Consider the following 21,093-nt stretch of genomic DNA (forward strand, 5'->3'; position numbering starts at 1 on the left):
TCATGTTTATTCCCATTATGAATGACATGAGAATGCTTGTAGATTTTGCATTAGCTTAAAAAAATATCATAGGTACAAGAAAATGCATCCTGTATTCAAAGTTAAAACTCTAACAGTATTTCACACTCACGTGCATTTATTAAAGCCAATGGACAGTTTACGTATTTATCTGAGGTAAGTACTGTTCTTAGTAAAGGAGTTAATCTGTCCATTCTCTTCTGCATCTGGTGTCATTATTGAACACGAGATAAACAGTGTTAATGTATTTTCTAATTGGCTATTCCTTAATCTGATATATTATTCTCACAATTAATACAGTCTGAGTAAAAGAAAAAATGAAGGCTACTTTAATAAGCAAAAACAGTAATAGTACAGAAAGATACAGTATAGAAAGATATAAGGAATAGGTTAATTTGTCCAGTATAGCCAATATTTCTACATGCAGAATTTCATGATTCAGTGTCTCTATAATAAATTATTCATAAAAAGAAAAGCAAAAAAAACCCCATAGCTAGATCAATATCTCTGATTAAAATTAGAAATGTGCCCATATCTGCCTAAGATAGCTCGTGACTCTCAGAAGTTACTTAGACTACTGCTGCTGCCAAAATGCATCTGGTCTAAAACGCCATGATTGCAGTGGCCACATTCCACAAAATGACAGCAAATATATTGAAAAAGAAAGGGCTTTCATGAGACAGCTGCCAAACAGGACAGTGCTATGTTGGTTATAGAATTTACTTCAGAGTGGAGGTAGAAAAAAATATTTAAAATATGAATGTACATAAATTCAGAAACAGCACCAGAACTAGGGGGATGAAGTGAGAGTAGTATATGATATACAAGACAAACACGTTCCCCCTCAACTTGCAAAAGCAGACAAAGACATACACGCACTTGCAGTCAGAGATATCATGAAGGCTGTCTCTTAACAGCTCTGGAGACAATGTAAATGGTGTTACTGGGTTGGTAATTATACTGCATTATTCTTCTATTTGTAATATATTGAAAGGGAATGTGAGAATTCTACTTAAATCTATGTGGGATGTGAAAAACCGCCCCCCTGTCCCGGCAAGGTATTTATGCCTAAAAGATATTCCTTGCATTTACTTAAGAATCAAGTTCATTGCCCTGCTGTCCCTCACGACTCGCTAAGTTTTATGCAAGTCTTTTGTTCTTTTTTCTTTTTTTGACACGGGGTGGGGGCGTGGGGGTTGTGTCTGTGCTACCATTCACGCAAATCCTGAGTGACAGAGTAAAAAGGATTTACTCCAGGGGAAGAGGTCACCAGGATGAAAGGTAAAATCTTAAATACCAGCTAGACCAGATGTTGGTAAAGGCAGGCTACCGCTGATCCTCCACGATGTAGCGGCCTTTGTCTGCTGCACCTCCTCCAGAGTGTTTTGGCTTAACAGATGTTTATAGATTCAATATTTTAACATCCATCTATCTTAATCTCCTTGCTCCTGGTATACTCGTGACACTCTGTTCTGCAGTACACAAAGGGCTAAGTGATGAAATCTCAGTTTCTATGTAGTCAATGTAAAACTTCAGTGACTCAGCAAGGCTTTTTATCTAAGCCCTCTGTTCAGAAAGACAGCTACATGGAAGGCCCAATGGATTAATGTAGGAAGCTCTTGAAATGGCCTATTGGTCCTTGGCATCACAACCCTGTGAGGAGCTTCTAGCTCAGTTTACAGCAGTCACCCTCCCACTGCAACTGGCATGTACGAAAAATGACATTTCTGTTGGTGGTGGCTGCTGTTGCACTGCCACTGCTGTACATGATCCCATACATTTATATTTGCAGAATATATTATATAGAATGCACTTCTAGGCAAAATTATAAAATAGGATGTAAATCAGGTACTCTTGAAACCCTTTTTAAGCAATAACGTAACCTTATTCTACTATTGATTTTGTAATCCAACTTTAACCAATCTAAATATCCTCAGTCGTGTAAAAATCATATTTGCTATGAAGCTTCCCATCCTAAAATCCTGGCAGACAAAAACATTACAACATAGAGACATCGTAAGAAACCTGAAGTCAACATATTCCTTTTTCTTTTCTCTACAAAACCTTGCTACAGCAGGTAATAAAATAAATTTGCTATATGCATAGCTCCTGTACGAAGTTCTATTTTAAAATCTAACTCTGGTCATCTGAAGTTTTTAAACAGAATGGTATTTTCTCACAGCTTTAGCTTGATCATGAAAAATATACAAGATAAGCAGTAGTTGTTGCACACATAAACCATGAAAGAACTTTTCAAAATGTATTTTTAGGCACATGGTTAGGTATTTATGATTTTACACACTCTGTCAAATGTTATTATAACATAATGGTAAACCTATTTACAATATCCAAGGCAAAATTTATTGAGTCAGTCCCACTAATCTTGACCCTGTTTTGTTCTCTTGAATCAAAACCTACTTCTGCCTGATGAGTCACAGGAAAAAAAAGCTAATATTAATAAAGATGGTATGTAGCCATCTGAAAATATGTGAAGATATATACCACACTAAAAAGCCACTGTGCTGCATACTTAATGTGATTATATAGACAAAAGGCAAATTAACTCCAAATCCTCAGTGAAAGTTTTTTTCAGGCAAGTGCTGTAAGTCGTTGATTACTTAGCATTCCAGACATGAAGACAAAATATGAAAGAGAAGTCTTTGGTGACTTCATATCCTATCCCTAAGTTGAAACAAAGACCCCCAAAAGCAAGAAGAAGTTCTAAAATGTAAAAGTTATTTGTCATTTATTCTTCTGAAATGTTAGTAAAATCTCCTGTATCACTCAATTATAATTTCTTTTTCAGCCAAATGCAGTTATCAGCAGCTAACTCTGTTTCACAAAATGTCAAGTAAATGAAGGTAATATAGAGGACTTTTTGCCAGTGCTTTAGCTAGTTGTTAGACTTCAGTAGCCTTTAGAGACCATTAAGTACCCTTTGGCTAATTGGCCAATGGTAGATTAATCCTCTTTTTATTCTAGCAGCACTATTTTAACACCCTTTGCACTCTGTCAGTGTAGTATCTGAATGACAAAATAATATTGTGCATGAATAATAAGCAGAAAAGTTAAATTAACATTTCATGTTTCATATGCCATACCTATGTGTCAGGGAAAAAAAAAACTCTTAAAGCCACTGACATTCAACTTTTTTAAACAATCTCATGTTGACATCTTACTGAAGTGAATCTTCCTAATTACTGCTAATTGCCTATCAAGAAAAAAAAATCTTTCCTTGAAGTGCAGTTGTCTAGTATAGATGAACACAGCTCCAATGTGCATAGTAAAGACAGGGATGACACTTGAGGTGTGCTACATTATTATGAGGTCATACTAAATATGGCTTGCAATGAACAAAGCAGCTTTTAAGGATGTTTAAGGCACTGAAAATGTCAATCTCTCATGAAGTGTTTAAATTAGTTCCCAGCAGAGGAATACAGATATCAGCATGCAGATAAGAGGTATATTTCTCATCTCAAGTATTTTACTAAAGCAAAAACGCAGTTGTCGGATTGATAATGTCACCGTAACACAATTGCAGTTCATCAGCTTTATAAAAGCAATGTTTACACTGTTATCTACAGAATGGCCCTTTCACACATACAAATTATAAATTCAGCTATTATTGGGAATACTAACAAAGACTCTTACCAAAGTCTTTGAATGTCTTCTTAATCATATGCTAGTATTGATCACAGTAATCATCGTTTATAAAGGGCTATTTACAGTATACCACATCATAAACCAATTTTTTACTAGTAATTTTAATTCAGCTATTTTATAGCTAATTTATAGCTAAATTTATTCTACAACTTATAAAAGCCTAGTATTACAACATTTGATCTGGCTCCGGCATCTTGTGAAATAATACAAAAATAAAATCAATAAAATTAGAGCAGATAGGTCTATTTCAAATTTTTTTGTTTTGTTTTTTTTTTTCTTTTTGTAAAGAATAATAATACCACATAGATCAAGACCAGAACACATATATCTATTCTAAATAAACACACAAACACTCATGTATAAATGAATTGGAATAATGTATTCTGGGCCTAATTCTCCAAGAAATCATCTGCTGTTATAAACAACAGACAAGCCTGATTACAGAACTGCACACTGTGCAACCAATGATTTTTCAAATAAATTATGGAAAATATGAAAAAAACTTTGTAATAATATAAGTAACAATTTTTTTAATATGATGAAAATGCTTCTGAAACATGTCATCTGTATAATGATAACACCAATTCAAAGATGAGGGTTTTGACCTGCAGCAATTCTATTTTAGCTTGCATTTTCTGTCACTTTCCTTTCATGTCTCTGTATGAGTAAATATTGCTGTATCCCATGCCTAATTTCTGTACATACTAAGAACACTATCTTGCTTTCATACTAAAGCAGATGCAGCACTCCATCTGTCCTTGCAAATTTCAAAGGAATATAAGGACTATTAACTGTGTATGTAACATTACTTATATAAGTAGTTTCATTATGATCAATTATATGATCACAACTATGTGCTTTAATTTTTGTAGCAATTGAGTTTCCAATGTGGAGAAGCAAACTGCCAGAATATACAGACGTGCAGGACCTTGCCTATAAGGCCTTAGCATTTTTGGATAAAATTACAGAACTTAAAAAAATAATATTTCCTATAAAGAAAAATATTTCAGATTACAGTATATTACACTATATCTTACATACATAGTTTAACTTATATGAAGTATTAATATCTGCACAGACACAACATGGTACATTAAAATAAGTTTTACTACAATTAAATTAAAAATTAAAATATAACCAAAGACATTTCACAACACTTTGTCCCACTTGAAAATATCTGAATGTTATAGCAAGCCAATTGTGAAGTGTGGCTGAAGTCCAAAATCAATGTTTCCATGTACCCACCATTGCTATTTAAACAAATAGAAATTGACTTGGGTATTCTAATACCTAACATGCCTGTGCACATTAAGTATTGTTATATACAAGCAAAGACTTCCATCTGATGCATAAAATTTGCCCCAAGATCTCCACACCTTTGTACTTTCTAGAAAATTTTCAATAGAAGACATGGAATCCGTGCAATCTTTTATAGTTAGCACCAGGTTTTACTGCAAGATTTTTTTCAGGGTTACACAGTATTTATCTGATTTTCACCAAACACGAGAGTTGGGGCAAACTCATAAAGCTAGAAATTTGAATTTTTCATCTAGGGTCAGGGATAGTGCTTGCCATATTCCCCCTGCTTAATCTTAACACATCTAAGCACTGCAAATGAACTACTTGCATGAGAGCCAGTCAGGGAATTTTGCAATCCCTACAACTCATTACGAATTTAACAGCAGCAATACTAAGTATTCATATGTTTCAGATAACACATACAAATATGCTGCACTAAAACTCATTGGGGGAAAAAATTAATAATGCTTCCATCTGTTTTCCGTATAGCTCACATAAAATAGAGAGAAACCAAAATGAAAATGCTATTTTAAAGACTGTTTTTAAACTTTCTTTTGATTTACTCACTTAGTTCCAAAGCACACAGCTTTATATCTTTGAAAATTAAAATTATTTTTAAAAGCGTATATAAGCAAGAAAGAAACAAAACAGCTGAAAGAATGGTGAAATATTAATTTAACCTCTTCTCATTTCCATCTGTTTTAGAGAGTGAACCATTTTCTATTGAAATATTGTGCATCTCAAATATGAGTGGGCAGGAATTCTGTGCTTGTAGGGACAGCTGTTCCATCTCCCATACTCTGGCCTCCTTTTTATTGTTTTCGTTTGCTTAAATCTCAGCTTTTAAACAGTTAAAGATCATTTTCTGTCAACTTACAGAAAACATGTCTAAAAGATACAAACGTTTGAGGAAGTGATATAAGTATTTTGAGATAAAAATTACTAAAATATATGTGCATCAGAGGTATTATCAGAAGTGGGTTGCAATATTCAAAGAACAAGATTTATAAAGAAAGCTCTATATTTATTTTTATACAATTATTTAAACATCTGATTTGCAACTGCTTCAGATATCAACAAAAGCTGAAAAAATGTCCTCAGAAGCTTTTCTTATTTTTTTATGTAGACAGCTGTGTAAAAACAAAACATTTTAAGTGTAAACAGTATTAACAAATTTAAGTACTGGAAGAGTTCAATGTTCTCATAGAGCAGGAGGAAAATACAAATACAAATACACAACACAGGGTTGAAAACAAAAGGTAAAAAACCTAGAATTTTTCTAGTCAAATAAAGGTCATACTGTACAAATATTAATGTATTATTTACATTTCTATATAAGAAAATAAAGGCATATTGCTAGCCACTTCTGAGAGGTATGAGGAAGCTGATGACAGACATTGTGGGGGGGGATACAAAGACAGGGATATTTTTCAAAATCACGAGTTGCATTTAAAAATTACCTCTAAAACGTATTACGTATAAATTGAAGTGGTAATTCATCCCTGGATTCTTGTAAATGAACCCCCGCAGTCTTATCTTTAATTTGTAATTTATGTTATCATTGGAACCCTTGCTAAAATTACAGGCATAAATGAACAGTTTAGGGTAAAGTATTCCTTACATTACATATTAAATATCTGAAAAAAACATCAGAAGAAAAAAGCCATGTTTTCAGCCTAATGTACAAAATGAAATACACTTTATTATGATTATCATCAATATTATGACTCATTTGGGCAATTAATTATTTTCACATACATGAGCATTTTGAGGACAACATTGTAGTTGTGCCTAATCCCTGCAATTCAATGTCTCAGCTTGAACCAGACCTACAACTACTGTCTCTTAGTACTTCCCTCATTCTCTTCTGTTTGCTTCACTGAGATAAGAGTATAGACAAAGTCACACATTTCTCTTTGGTGTACATAATACCCTAAAGACCACAGGACCACCTTGAAATGTAGGAATGAACAGAAAACTGTGCACAGGCAGACCAGTTCAGCCACGAAAGAGTAAATCCTTTTCCAGTGCCTGTGAATCTTGTGAGACATGCTATGGCTAGTCATATAGTCTCCATTACTGAGAAAGAAACTGAAGTTCTTGCCACATTAGGCATCAAAGGTAGCCTGGAGTGATGCAAAATAAACCTTAACATGACACAAGCTATGAGAACAGTCCATGATTACCTCATTAATTGCCAGTGAAACTTTAGGAGAGCAAATCAGATGGTACAAAGCATTAGTAAGGAAGTATAAACATTCTTCTACCTCCTCTAGCAGTAACTGAGTCCATAAGGTCCAGGCACTTCAGGCAAACAAACATGGCTTCAAAACCACAAAAAAATCCTCCCTTAGGTTACAAGGAGTGTATTAGTGTCTGACTTCTGTAGGGATGCCAAAGAATCCTATGAGCCAGTACTCATTGTCTGCAACAACTGGAGTATAAGGCAGAGAAAAACGACAACAATCCCAAGGAAAGAATGCTGTAGATAAGCATTTTTTAAAAAGGAATCTCAGGCGTAGTTCCCAGATACCATTTTTTTGTCTCAGAAGCAGTCTTAGTTGTAACACTTTTCTACTGTTGTTGAAGATGCCTTAATTCTTGACTCCTATTCCTTTATGCCTAGAAAGACCAAAAAAAAAAAAAAATCAAATGCAGTCTGAAGGCTCATGCATCTTCCTTGGTAATGTGAAGAGAATGGCTGTATTCTTCTGGTTTGTACTCCTAGCTATGGATGTGTCTTTTGAAGTTTCTTCCTGTAGTGAAAGGGAGTAGCCAGGACAACAGAGCACCAGCATTAACTTTGAACATACAAGCTTAAACAAGGGATTGTGGGAATTAGAAAGCTGGAGTAAGATGCAAGCTCAAACAGAAATGCCAGTTCCCTTTGTGCAATAAACTAGACAAAGAAATCTCAGTGTGGGGTAAGAAAATAGGGTCAAACACAGGAAACTGGTGCTTTGCAGAAGACCTAGCAGTGCTGAACTGGTGAAGAAGATTCCCTTTCTGAAATCTGGAGGAGTTCAAAAGAACTCTAGGACCAAATATGTTTCTTTTTGACATTATTCCCCCAAGGACAAGATGTGGGAGCTGTTATTATGGTCGTGCTTTTTGATCATTGATACACCTTACTAGAAACCAAATAGTAATAAGCTGCATGGAGGAAAAGGGGAACCTGGTGTCCAAAGAGTAAAAGTTTGCGAAGACTAGCTGCTAGCTCCATTGTTCAAACTCTTCAGTATTAAGGTATTTTTCCTGTGCTAGTTACCTAAAAAAAAGTCCTTCCATTTGAGAATGAGGACAAACAAATTAATTGCTATAAGAGCAAGACTGGTAACGATGTGAAGAATACATTAAATTTAGCACATGTGCAAAAGAGTATAAGACTATTCCTGAAAATTTTGGTTTAACTACAGAGAAGATTCTTCTGGCAGCCTTCTGCAGTTTTTCAGTGCCCTCAGAGAGAAAATTTGCCTTATATCTAAATCATCTTTCTTGAAAAATTAAATTATTCTGCTTAAAGGAGATGGAAGCACAAACTGACGACTAGCCCTTTTAAATAATCTTCTATGCATTGGAAGGTGTCTATTACACTCCTTCAGTCTTTAATATTGATCTGTTATTTTTCAGATTTCATTAATTACGCGCTTTCAATCTTTTCTCGTTGTTAACATGTTCAAAACTTAGAATTCTTGTTCCTTTCTTCCAATATGGGTATTTTATGTGTGGTGCCCAAAACAAGATAAAATATTTCACAGAGTGCCTTGAAACTGCTAAGTAGCAAAATAAATGTCCTCTGTGAAATTCTCTGCAAGAAATAATGCCTGACAAGCTGGCAACAGTTCTACTATGAAGAGCAGTAGAGCTGACAAGCAGGTGGCCTTCATGCTGTGAGATACCATCTTCATGTTCCTGAGAAACAAGACGCCTCTATTTGTCCAACCTGTGGATCTTTGCAAAATAAACACACATATCCACTAGCCAAAAACAACCCCAAAAACCAACCAACTGCAGTTTTGGCTTTTTCCACAACTCATGAGCAGGCATCTCACATATTTCAATCTTGTAAAGGGAGGGATAACATGTAAAAGTATATGCATTGTGTATGCAAATATATTTTCACGACCAACAATAATATTTTCCCTCTTGGCTTACTATGTTTTTACATACAAATGTGGGAAAAATATTTTAAAAACTAGAGACTAAGTACATTTCAGTGCTCATTCACAAGTGACATTTCATTTAAATCTTGATTTGGACTTGTTGAATTCAAACTACAGAAATTATCTTACAGAAATAAAAGAAAATCCTTGTTATACTGGGGAAAAAATCCCAAGATAGCCAAACTCAAACCTTGAACTTCAATAAAACCTGTTTTTTCTTGCCTTAACTAGTAACTGATTTTTACGTCTAATGATCTTGAGACTTTTCTAAAGATTTTCATGTTTAAAATTGAAGAATGGCAAATATAATAATAATAATAATAATAATAATAATAATAATAATAATAATAATAATAATAATAATTTTACTTTCAAAACACTTTCAAATTGTTACTGTTATAACTATTTTAGAAACAGAAAATTAAAATTAATAATTGCAGCTTTTTGGTCTTTTTTACATTTTAAAACGATTTTTATTTAATGAGAAGGCGCAACATCCATTTGCAGATAACAGCGAGTCTATTGTTGAAACACTATGTATAAAAAATGTCTGGAAAAGTCACATTTGACCCTTTAAAAATAGATAAACAGTATATGGAAGCTTGCTTTTTTATTTTTTATCTTAGTTTACATTATTTTTTACATGACATGCTTTTGATAGTAACAAAAATGCACAGTCTTTTTCAATCATAATTTATAAAGAAACAAAACATGTAAATATCAATATTCTGGCAGTTCTGTGTGTAGAAGCAGTCACACACCCTTTCTGACCACTATTGCTTACTGAGATCTTAATGACAAATGTGTACTGCCACACATCTCTAAAGGCAAAGCAAAGCAAGAAAAGTTAAATTCTCTAGAGAATATAGGCAGAGTTTCCTGTTTGGAGCTGTACAGGAACCATCATTTTGTTACAAACAGAACAGAAATTATAGGCTTGCAATGTTTGTATCATTTTCACTGACTTAAAATATTGTTTTCCCAAGTGACCTAAAAAAAATTAGTAAAACAACAGTACGACTATGTTGTACAGGGTGTTCCTAGTGATAATCATACTTTCTTCAACACCTAATATAAAACACAAACATTGTCTTAACAAATACCACTTGGTTGACCTAGAAGGTAGGACGAAGGAATAAGAGAGTCACGTCCAATTCCTCATGGATTCTCAGCTTGGATCCTGGTTTTTGCACAGTTTACCTTATGAACATGATCCGAGTGACATTTCACAAATTCCTGGATAAATGTTGCTACACTCTGCCAGCAGAGAGACAGGCTGTGTCATGCACAGATCAATAATAGCACTGTCTTTCATCAGCCTCAAAATCAAAAGTGCTTCATCTGGCAAAAGCCATGGCCCTTGAGGATCTGACATATATAAACTGAATACCCTACACAGGATGTCTACTACAAAAGCTGCCAGTGTAAAGACAAGTCTAGAGCGATACACAGTGAGTATATATGTAAATAAGAAAATATATACTTGTATACACAAAGAAGTTTTTAACTCCTTTTTATGAAAAGTAAGAACAAATATCACAAAGCAGCAGTTGAATAATGGAAATGAGACTAGAATTTTACAGTTCTTGACAGAAAAATAAAAACACAGTCAGGACAATCCAATATTCATAATCTTTTGAGGAATTTACTATAAAATGCAAGTACATTTGGAACTGTACACAATAATATGTATGACAGTGGGCTGCAACAAAATGCAGTCTAAGCCATACATAATGCCTTCTTATCAAAATTATGTTCATTAAAAACATAGAACATCCACAAGAAAACTGTTCTGGGAAACTACTCAAAGTAGAGGTCTTGAGACTGTAAATCATCATATACTACCTGTAGTTTCAGGCCTCAATATAGGCTTTCCTACAGAAACAATGGAAATTTATGTCTTCTACTGCTTAGCTTTCCTCATTATTATCTTAACTTTATTTTTTAGTCACAGAGCTTGTAAAATTTATATCTTCAAGTAAGTGCAGCACCTGTAGATTTTTAATTGGAATTACTATCTATCAGAATGCCTTTCCTTCACTTGTTTCTCATAGTAGATTTCATTTTCTTTTTTTCTGCCAAAGTTTCTATTGCAAACAATACTTTGAAAAATAAGTATTTTTATTCTTTGGAAGCCAAGCCTTTAATAAAATATCTCAACTCAAGTCCTTTATCAAGATTTTGACACAAAAAAGATTAATCTGTCTCTATGCCCCCAATTAAAATGAAAAGCTTTCTCCTTTAAATATTTCACTGCTACATAACTAAGAAACTGCTTCCTTGCACTCAACCCTACAGGTAGACAAAAGAATATGAAAGAAATATTAAAAAATGGTTATTTATCTTTTTCTTTTCTGAATTTTCCTTACCAAGCTATGCACTGCCTAAATTAAAGAGCTTTAGTCTTCTTTCAGCTCTGCAATCAGCAACTCTAAAGGGCTGTACCAGACCAATGTAATCCTAAATTCTATGTACATTACACCACAAAAGCTATTTTTCCTTCTCTTTGCATTTCTTCTGCTAAAGACTAATTCTCTTTTAATGTTCCTCGTGCACACTGTGGAACATTCATTTCCTTCAGGTTACTCCCTTTGTCTCATTATCCATTTTCCGTGTGCCACGACTCTATATTTATATGTCTTGAGTGGTGATGGCTTCTTCCTCTGCCTCACAATTTCTCCTCTTTATAACCTGATGTTTGAACATCATTATAACACTCCTCCTTGGCTTCACTTAAACCCTTATAAAACACTGGTTTGACTTTTCTTAAATTTATCATCCATGTTTACATCTCTTCTCCACAGCACTATTAAATGCATTCTGGGTTTCATCACAACAATACTGTTGCCTAGCTGTTCTCTATGAAGTACATGCAATTCTTCCATCAGTTCTTCAGATAAATGAACAGAGTGTTACTGAAGTTGAGAACATACCTTCCTGTTTGTACTTTTCATGAATTCTGCTGATGTCATAACATATCCTCTCTCTTCCTGTCTCTACTTTTTTCATGCTTCCTACAGAACATTCATTTTTTTGCTCCCTTCAGAAAGACTGCCCACTGCTAACCACAAGTTGATTTCTCTCTAACTCTTCCTTTTTAGATTAATTGTCAAAATCACTGCAGTTCTCTGACTCCAGTTGGCAATGGTCAATTACAGTCACATAAAAATTAGAGACCTCATATCTGATATGATTCTATCTTGTTTCAGTTCTGCATCCTTGAATCTTTTTTTCAGTCTGCCTTTGCTAGACTGAAGACTCTACAAGCAAACTTCTTTTTCTTAGATATTTAAACTTGAGTTACCTTTTAATCTCCTGTCTGAAAACCTCAGATTGTTCTCCGGAATGGTATATTTTCTAATCCTTCGCATAAGTCTTCTTCAAATGCTTTTTACTTCCATCAATCTCTTTCTTGGATTCCGAGTATTAGAGCTACATAGAGTATTCTAGGAGCAGTGAAATCATGCCAAGTAAAAGAAAAGATATTCTCTCTGCTTCTATTGTATAGCCTCCAGTTTATACATTCAAGGACTGCGCTAATGTTTTTCACAATGGCAATGGGAGTTCACGCTCAGCTCATTACCTACTAGGACTCTCATTTTTCTTCAGAGTCCCTGGTTCCCAGAAGACAGCCATTCAGCCTCACTCAACATGAACTTGAGCAATGTATTGGTTTTCATTATGATGTAATGATTTCCTCATTAAAAACACTGTGAGGTCATAATGATCTATACTTTTCAATCAGCCTCTGGTGGATGATTGAAAGCTTAGAATAGCTGTCCGTGACTGAAGACATCCTCTTGCACTGGCTTAGATTTTTTACATTGCCACTAATTTTTAAAAAATGATTGAAAGATTTTACCTCTAAAACAAACAGCAAAAAGACTGTCATATATTTTATAGTATATCCAAATAGAATAGATGTGTAAGGTGTAAACCATTATCTTGGGAAAAAATAATGTTATCATTCATGTGAGGGATCAACTGAAAAATTAATTTCATGGTACGTGAGATTCTGAGCTAGTGAAAATGATTAAGTGGTACTTAATATGCACCAGTTTAACCTTAAGGCATGAATTGAGACATTGAGTCTACGCTGTGTTCTATGTGTCAGTGCTTAGCTCCAATCAAAATACTAAGTAAAACCAATCATGATGGAGATCATTTTTGGAATTTAATCTCCTATGTACATTTTAATACAAGCAATCACTGTTGCACAGGGGCACACAACATAAATGAGTCGATGTCCTTATAAGACTTCTAGATGCTTTCATGCCATAGAGCCGTTCCTGCAATCCCATGACCCTGCTCCTTAAACTTCTTCAGAAGAGCAGAGAAGGTTCAAGAACCCAGTCTAGCTCTATGCTTAGCTTTAATTACATGAGCAGATCACACTGAATTCAATAAAGACATTCCTATGAGCACAAGAGGAAATCTAATTACGACAGTATTTGTTGAGCTTTTCCAGGTCTCAAATAGTATCTTATTCAGGAAATTTTTGGGGAAAAAACTGCAAACTGAGTTCTATTTTTTGTCTAATAACATGATAAGATTCAATGCACAAGGAAAGTTTGATCAAATCACAGGGAAGGTGAAGACAAATAAGCTACATACCACATGAGATCCATAAAGTAAAAATTGCAGGATGGTATCTTCCAGTGTTTACTGTAATATATGTACAAGTATATTCTATTACTGTATTATATTATCAGATATAAATATATTAGATATGTTTATAGATATGTGTACTATATTTGTACATTTGTATTTTAAGTATACATTTGTATTTTAAGTATATGCTATGAACTTCATGTGGTCTCCACAATTTTTTCTTTATAATATATTTTTCTAGGATTTACCTATCTCTAAGTTATTTCATTTTGACAGCAATATAACACAACTCTCATAGTTCTAGTTCATGCCAACTGTTCTCTTTAATTTATGAATGAGACTCATTTCCTACAGGCAATGTACTTCAATGGTTGTTCATCAATAATTCAACAGGTCTATTGTAATTTTTCTTCAGAGATCAATATAAATGTAAAAGGTATTTTGCTTTATTTTTGTTTTGTAAGTTTCATGATAAATATATTTTACAGTGTAGTTCTGTTAATGGAACTGACTTCAGGATGGTGAAAGTTTTCAATGCAGCAAACTATAAAAATAAAATAATAAAAAAATTTTTTGGAGTAGATGCATTTTAAAAGGGCAGTTACTTTCATGTTTACTGTTTGGCAGTTCCTTATTTTATTTCCAAGTCAACTTCTCTGACAGAGTAGAAAATAGAAATCTGAGAACTGTTTTATATCAGCAGCAATGCTGAATCAGCAGTTTACCAGAGGAAAAATTATATAGAGATTTCCCCATTTAGTAACCCAAAAGTTTGAACAAACATATTTAACTAGCTGATCATGTTTCATTTCAGGCAGAATTTTGGACTAGGACTTGAAAGAGGTGAATTCTAGTCTCACAGAGTCACAGAGCATTGCCTGTCTCTGTTAAGTGTGACACCATAGCCTGATTTTCAATTTATTAGGCTCAGAAAAGCTCTAATAAAACTACAATATATCAGAATCTATTCTTCTCAATATGTCAATTCAAAGCCCTTAAAAACTACAAGTAGGGCCCAGAAATTGAACTTAAATTCCATAAAATTTAAGTTTGAGATACATTACAGACAATTTTTCCTACCTACAGATAGTGTTAAACGATGATAACAGCAGCATGACCTCAGAAGAAAAAAACATAGAATTTACACCCAATCAAATTTTGGGAAGACTTCAGTCTCATACTGGCACATAGTTTAGTTAAATTTTTAGCTAAACCTCTGCTGTCTTAAACTGGATTTGCAAACTCGGGAAAGGTCAGGCAGTATATGCTGCTATATCATACTTTTTTTATTCCTTCTGTTTACTTTTTCACTTCTGCTGCATTTTAAGAAAAAGTAGAATAGAAAATTTCTTTGATTTTTAAATATTTGTGAGAAACTGTCTTTATTTCTTTTTTAATATTGTGCCCAAAGATTATAGTTCCTGCAAATCATTTCTCCTGATGTTTTTGGGAACAGACTTTTCCTAAACAGCTTCACAAGATTCTTTGATTGTTTCACTACACTCTGTGTCAAAGGTGGATGGTTGCAGACATGATTTTGCACTGAGTTTGGCAAAAGTGTTAAATAGGGTATATTTAGCTTTTTTATTTTTTTATTTTTAAGATGGATACAAGTAAGATGTTCCAGACTTAAGTGTGCCCTGTAAGAACAGAAAGGGGCATTGTTGAACAGAGCAGAAACAAATTCTTATTAAATTATTTTTTATCTATTAAAACATGAAGCCATTACAGCAGCTCTGTTTTTACTTTTTTTTTTACTACTTCTATATATGAAAGTCAGAATTGCTGCTTATACTACTGATGTAGTAGTAATCTCTTGCACAGTTCATCTGTAAAAATTACTATTTATGCTTAACTTAAAGTGTTTCAAATTTTAATTCTTCTAAAACTTTTTATAAAATTTTATCATTCAGGTATTCTGTAGGTATGATTAGTATTATCTGATGTACACATTGAAAAATATCTTTTCATGCCACCAGAGTAAAAAAAAAAACCCACTTAATTTAGAACAGATGACACTGAATGCAAGCTTTCTTATGAACTTAATAAAAAAGCACAAACGCTCTGGAGTATTTCCATGAAAGAGGAGTGAAAAAGATAAAACCAGGACACATGTAAAAGTATTTTGGGAGAAAACAATTGGATGCATCTATGAGAATTTCTAACTGGACAACGTTTATGTAGAAAGCTCCCAAAAACTGTCAACACAATTACACATTTGCTGTAATGAACAAAAGTGAGGGAGTTCCAAAAGCAGTTTTAGCTTACTTCAGGGTAATTACAACCAACATTCAGTTTATAATTTCAAGCTTATTCCTAAAATTTACTTTAAGGAAACCACAGACATACAAAAATTGTTATGTAAATAACAATACACCTTTAAAGAGTGAAAAATCCCTTCAGGAAAACCAGAGTCAAAGCGACATCTTTGTGTCAATAATAGTTAAGTCAATAATTTACAATGCATCTAAATTCATCATCAGTTTCTTCTTTGTTTCAGTGTAATTGAATAATGCTAAATTTGTTGGCTTACTCATATTTGGGTACCAGAAGAAGAGTGAAGCTGTGGTGCTGAATTTGTAGATGCAACTCTTGAATTCTGAGCTGTTCTTTGACAGATTGGACAGTAAAAAATAGTCAAGAGAATATGCAGAGAAAGCCACAAACAAACTTTAAAGAATAAAAAGCTTTCTCTAGCTCTTTACTCCTCTGCTTTTCATGCTCATACCTTTCTATGCTTGAGATAATCCACTATATAAACAAACTTTTGGCAAGCAAGTTGTATTTTAAAAGCACAGGATGAGCTCAGGGGAAAAAAGCTCCTTTAAAATTCAAAGAAAACTGAAAATCAAATGGCTAAAATAAAGTTTGGAAGGATTTTTAAAATGCTATCAGAAAAAAAATCCTAGGCCAAGTTACAGCTAAAATGTGCAGAGGCTTCTAAAAAAAGCCAAACAAACCAACAGCTTCTTTTCTTCCTAATTCAGCAAAAACATTGTTACATATCTGCAGGAATGCATCTGAAAAACTTCACTTACACCTTCACCGTATCCTTTCTAAAGGATCTGTCAGCATTTGACTACTTAACTTGTTCCCAGCCTTTGAGATTCAGGTTTCCTGCTGAATTAGACTTACACAGGCACTTTGCAAATGCCTATGGCATTTGATTATGAAATGCAGCTTTTCCTGTGACATCACCTGAGGTACACTGAAGAACTGATGCAAAAGGTCCTACAGTACCTTTGAGCAGGGGACCTGTGAGTGGTCTTGACATGAATAAGATAAGCACTAATGACTTAACCTGCTTATGATTTTAATTTCTTATTCAATACACTTTGTTTGAACTTTTGCAGCAAGAATGACATCTACTGCGTAAAACTAATTATCATTACTGTGCTGTATGCAATAAATACACTCTTTTTATAAGAAGTCAATCATTAGTGGTAGAAATGAGTAGAGGGGGGAATAAATCTTAGTAAAAAATTTTCCTGGATTTTCCCAACAATTCCTTTCAGACATTTTTCTAAGAAACTAAGGAACTGCTAAATCCCTTTGCTTCTACATTAAGTATCATCTCCAGCTGTGATTTGTATACACTGATAGCAAAATGTAACTACTGTACTTCTGTACAGCCAGTCTTGATTCAGTGTTGATGAGAATCCTTGGAGAATACAAGCTTTGATTCTCACATGTGCAGTCACTTTACAGTCACTTTTGCAGAAATATGCCAAGAATTGCTTTTGCAGAAAGAAAACAAAGTAAAAAAATCTGCATTACTGCAAACAGTTTATAAGGCCAAACAAAAAACCAACTTGAATCCAGCATTCTGAACTCCTACAAGCAGACAAAAAAATGTATACATACATACATACATGTCTGTGTGGATCGTCAAGAAAAATACACAAAACCATACATATACATACATTCTGAAAATCAACAGATGCCAGACAGTCCTTAGGTTGTATGAACTGTAAAATCTGTCTCAAAATGAACATCTGGAACATTTAAATCTTAAATCCAGGTCGATCTTCTAGCACTAGGTTCCTTGGGGATTATAACGACGGACTGCACAAACATCTGCCCTTGTCTGCTAATGGATTTATTTTCTTAGCTATACTCAGGCAACATGGCATCTCGTCCAAGCAATGATGTTAATGTCTACAGTTGCTATACTTACCTTAGCCTAGCATCACAAGTTCACTGTTAATACAAGATTACCCAGAACTTTATGATTACATATGGAAGCTTATTTTTGGATATTAGTCATTTTGACACTCTTGATGTGTTTAAGAGTCTCCCTAAATCCAGAGACTGTCTCAATCTTTTAGTTTTTCATGGTTTGTTCACTTGCTTTTCACCTTCTACCTGTGCAAGAAAACTCTAAAATCTAAAGTAATAGAAGCATTGAGAAGAAAAAATGACAACAGTGTTCTTGCTGGTGAAAAAATTATTTTAAAAAAATGTCATTTCCCTTGCAATATCTTAAATTTTCACTTCTAGATAGTATTTGTTATAAAAAACACACAAAAAACCCCATGCAAATGTGTGCTTTACAACCATTCGATCTGTCTGAATCATGGTTCTCTCTCTACAACATGCAGTATCCTGCAGTGACTATGTAGGTTCTTTACCTCCTTAATTTTCACTTGGCAAGTAGCCCAAGCCTCTGCTTTAAATTTCCCACTTGGTAGCACTAGTATGGCACCTGAAGAGTAATTAGTTGTAAGAAAGGGAATTTGAATTGGTTGCTGAGAAGGAAAAAAATGTGCATGCCTAATAGAGATTTTTCCTTGAGTACCTGCAACACCATTTATTTATTTTTGCTTAGAATGCACCACCCTTTAAATAGACCAGTGACCATTTTTTTTTTTTTTAAACTTCCCAGAAAAACTGAGTGAAAGAAAACTGGTTTGGTTTTAAGACCATGCTATTTCACTTTTAGTCAGTCTTTTACATTACAGCAGCACTTATCTTGACAGAAATTTTGCCTTTTTTTTAAAAAAACAGTTTCCTGATAATGGCCTTTTTTATTTTATTTCTCACATAGCACTCCTATGGTCACCTAAGGTGTAGTCTTCTAGGAAGGCGAGTCATGAAGATGTCTGAGCAAGCAGAATATTTTACCTAAATTACACATATAACTCTCTGTGAAGTTTATACTGTCCATGAAACTTTACATTATGATACTGTTTGTGAGATAGGCAGATCTCCACTGGTTCCAATGACCTTGGAAACTCTTTTTGAACAATTCATTACATATATATAGTTATGCAAAATGAGTAACAGAAATGAGGTTTTCCCTCCTCTAGAAATTAGCAGTTCCCCAGCCCTAAGAAAGTGAAAAGTGCTACTCCTGATACTGCTTCTGCCTTCTGTGCAAAGACACAAATGCAGAGAAGTTTGAGGGGGAGGGGATTTGATTTCTCTTTTAATGTCTGCCTCCTTCCAGCAAGTCCATCTGTTGTAGCACTATAATTCTGGAAGCAGGATGTGTGTGTGACCAACAGGAGACAATTACTGCAAAAGCGTTTGTTGATTCAGCTCTATAAAGGGCAGGCCAATCACTACTGTACGAAAAGAAAAGAATTCCAGCTGAGGAGCTGCATATAGATTAACACAAAATTTATATATATATATATAAATGAGAATGGGGAAAACCAGAAAGGAGTAATAGTATGGGAAAGGATTAAGTAAGAATGAAGACTGAAGTAAAGAAGAAAGCTGGCATCTTTGGGGCTGTTAACCAAACAGTTTACTAGTTTCTGTTTTCATAAATCTTGTTCTCTAGCTTTCCACCTTGACAGAGAGAGATGGGATTAAATAGATATGGAACTGTTCTAAGCCTCCTTTGGAAGAGAAGTCCAGTTGCCTTGAGCACCCCACTCTTGGGGCATATGGAGACAGTTGGTTTCTCCAAAAGTGCCTGTTCTTGTGCTAGTTCATGCGGATTGACCAGATTCTCAGGAAAGTTCTCAGACCACAGGCTAAAAGTAAAACTTCCCTCACCCATTTGAATGCAGGCAAAACATCAGCATGAAGACCACTTCTTTTTTAGAAGGATTAATGAATTGGGTTGATACAATAGTAAATCAGGCCTCAGTATCATTTGTACATAATAACTGACTCAGAATCTCATATAACGCATGCTAATATATAACATTTCATAATTTTGATCATAACAAATTAAGAGACAAAAATCAATGTTATCAAAATTTCACAGAATTACAACAGAATTAAGCTGAACATTGTAAGACACCATAATGAAAAGTACTTTACCTCTATGGTCAGTTTACTACTTTGAAGTCTCTGATCAGCCAAATGTAGCTGAGTTGTTAGTTTTTCATTGGTTTCTTTAAATCCCTTCACAGAAGACACTGCTCTCTTTTTTTCATTCTGTAAAACAGCTATCTGCTGTTGCAATGACTTAATTCTTTCCTGCAGTAGAGTAACAGAGTAGCCCGGTTTCTGGACAATGGTATTTCTCCTTTTTGTTCTGTTCACTGAACATAAAATGGCATGTTACTAAATTGACAGATCATCATGAATAAGATGATTTCTGATTTTTCTTTGGCCCTTCAAAACACTGTTCTAGCCTCTAAAATATTTCTTGGTAAGCAAACTGGTAAATTAATTCCATTAACCTATAAGTGCTCTATGTTGTTCTTTTTCTGAAGTGCCAACACTGCACACTCAACAAAGGCTTGGAAGTTAAATGTGGCTCAAGTTTCTGATTGGTACTACTGGAAATAAAGTCTTCGGTGTCTTGTTAACAGATTTTTTTTTTAAGGTCTAAGCCAAAATACAGTTAATTTTGTTTCATTGGCTGTGTTGGCTACAACGGACAAACAAGAACAAAAGGTAGTGAAAAGCCTTATTTTAGTCAGTAGATTCAATAGGAGGGACTTAGTAAAAATAGAGTCTATTTTAACTGTGCGATAAGATGCCGTTTGACAGTCACTTTTTACATGACAATTTCACTTCAAAATGATGAGCTAAATCTTTGAAAATATACTCACACAAATTTAAACAAGCAAATCCTGCAACAGCAGATAAGTGGGTTTGTATAATATAGAAGAGGTTTTGGAATATCAGGCAGGAATGCTTTGTCAATCTTACTTATGAAGTTGCCAAAAATATATAATATTCCTACCTTTGCTTGGAATTGATGGATTAGATGTTATGAGACAGCAGATCTTCCTCTTGTTGGAATGTAACTTTCCTAGGTCTTTATTCTGTGAATGGCCCTAAATGAAAAACAGAAGCACAAAGCTAGGAATTCTTTGTTATGGCACACCAACCACAATATTCCAAAGTTTTGCAGTTTGAACTGAAACAACAA

General features: G+C 34.2%; 1 protein-coding gene across 1 annotated transcript in view; it reads right to left on the reverse strand.

Annotated features, from left to right (window-relative positions):
• CNTLN (centlein) overlaps positions 1-21,093 on the reverse strand; it is a 196,653-nt gene that overhangs the window by 37,551 nt on the left and 138,009 nt on the right. Inside the window, exons 18-19 of the mRNA XM_087741617.1 lie at positions 20,905-20,998; positions 20,031-20,254 (exon numbers count right to left, since the gene is read on the reverse strand). Coding sequence (XP_087597743.1) covers positions 20,031-20,254; positions 20,905-20,998 — 318 coding nt within the window. The remainder of the gene's footprint in view (positions 1-20,030; positions 20,255-20,904; positions 20,999-21,093) is intronic.

This window comes from Nipponia nippon, unplaced genomic scaffold (genome assembly GCF_047370975.1).
Source record: "Nipponia nippon isolate SJK-2023a ecotype South Korea unplaced genomic scaffold, ASM4737097v1 scaffold_8, whole genome shotgun sequence".
In the NCBI taxonomy this organism is placed as follows: Eukaryota; Metazoa; Chordata; class Aves; order Pelecaniformes; family Threskiornithidae; genus Nipponia; species Nipponia nippon.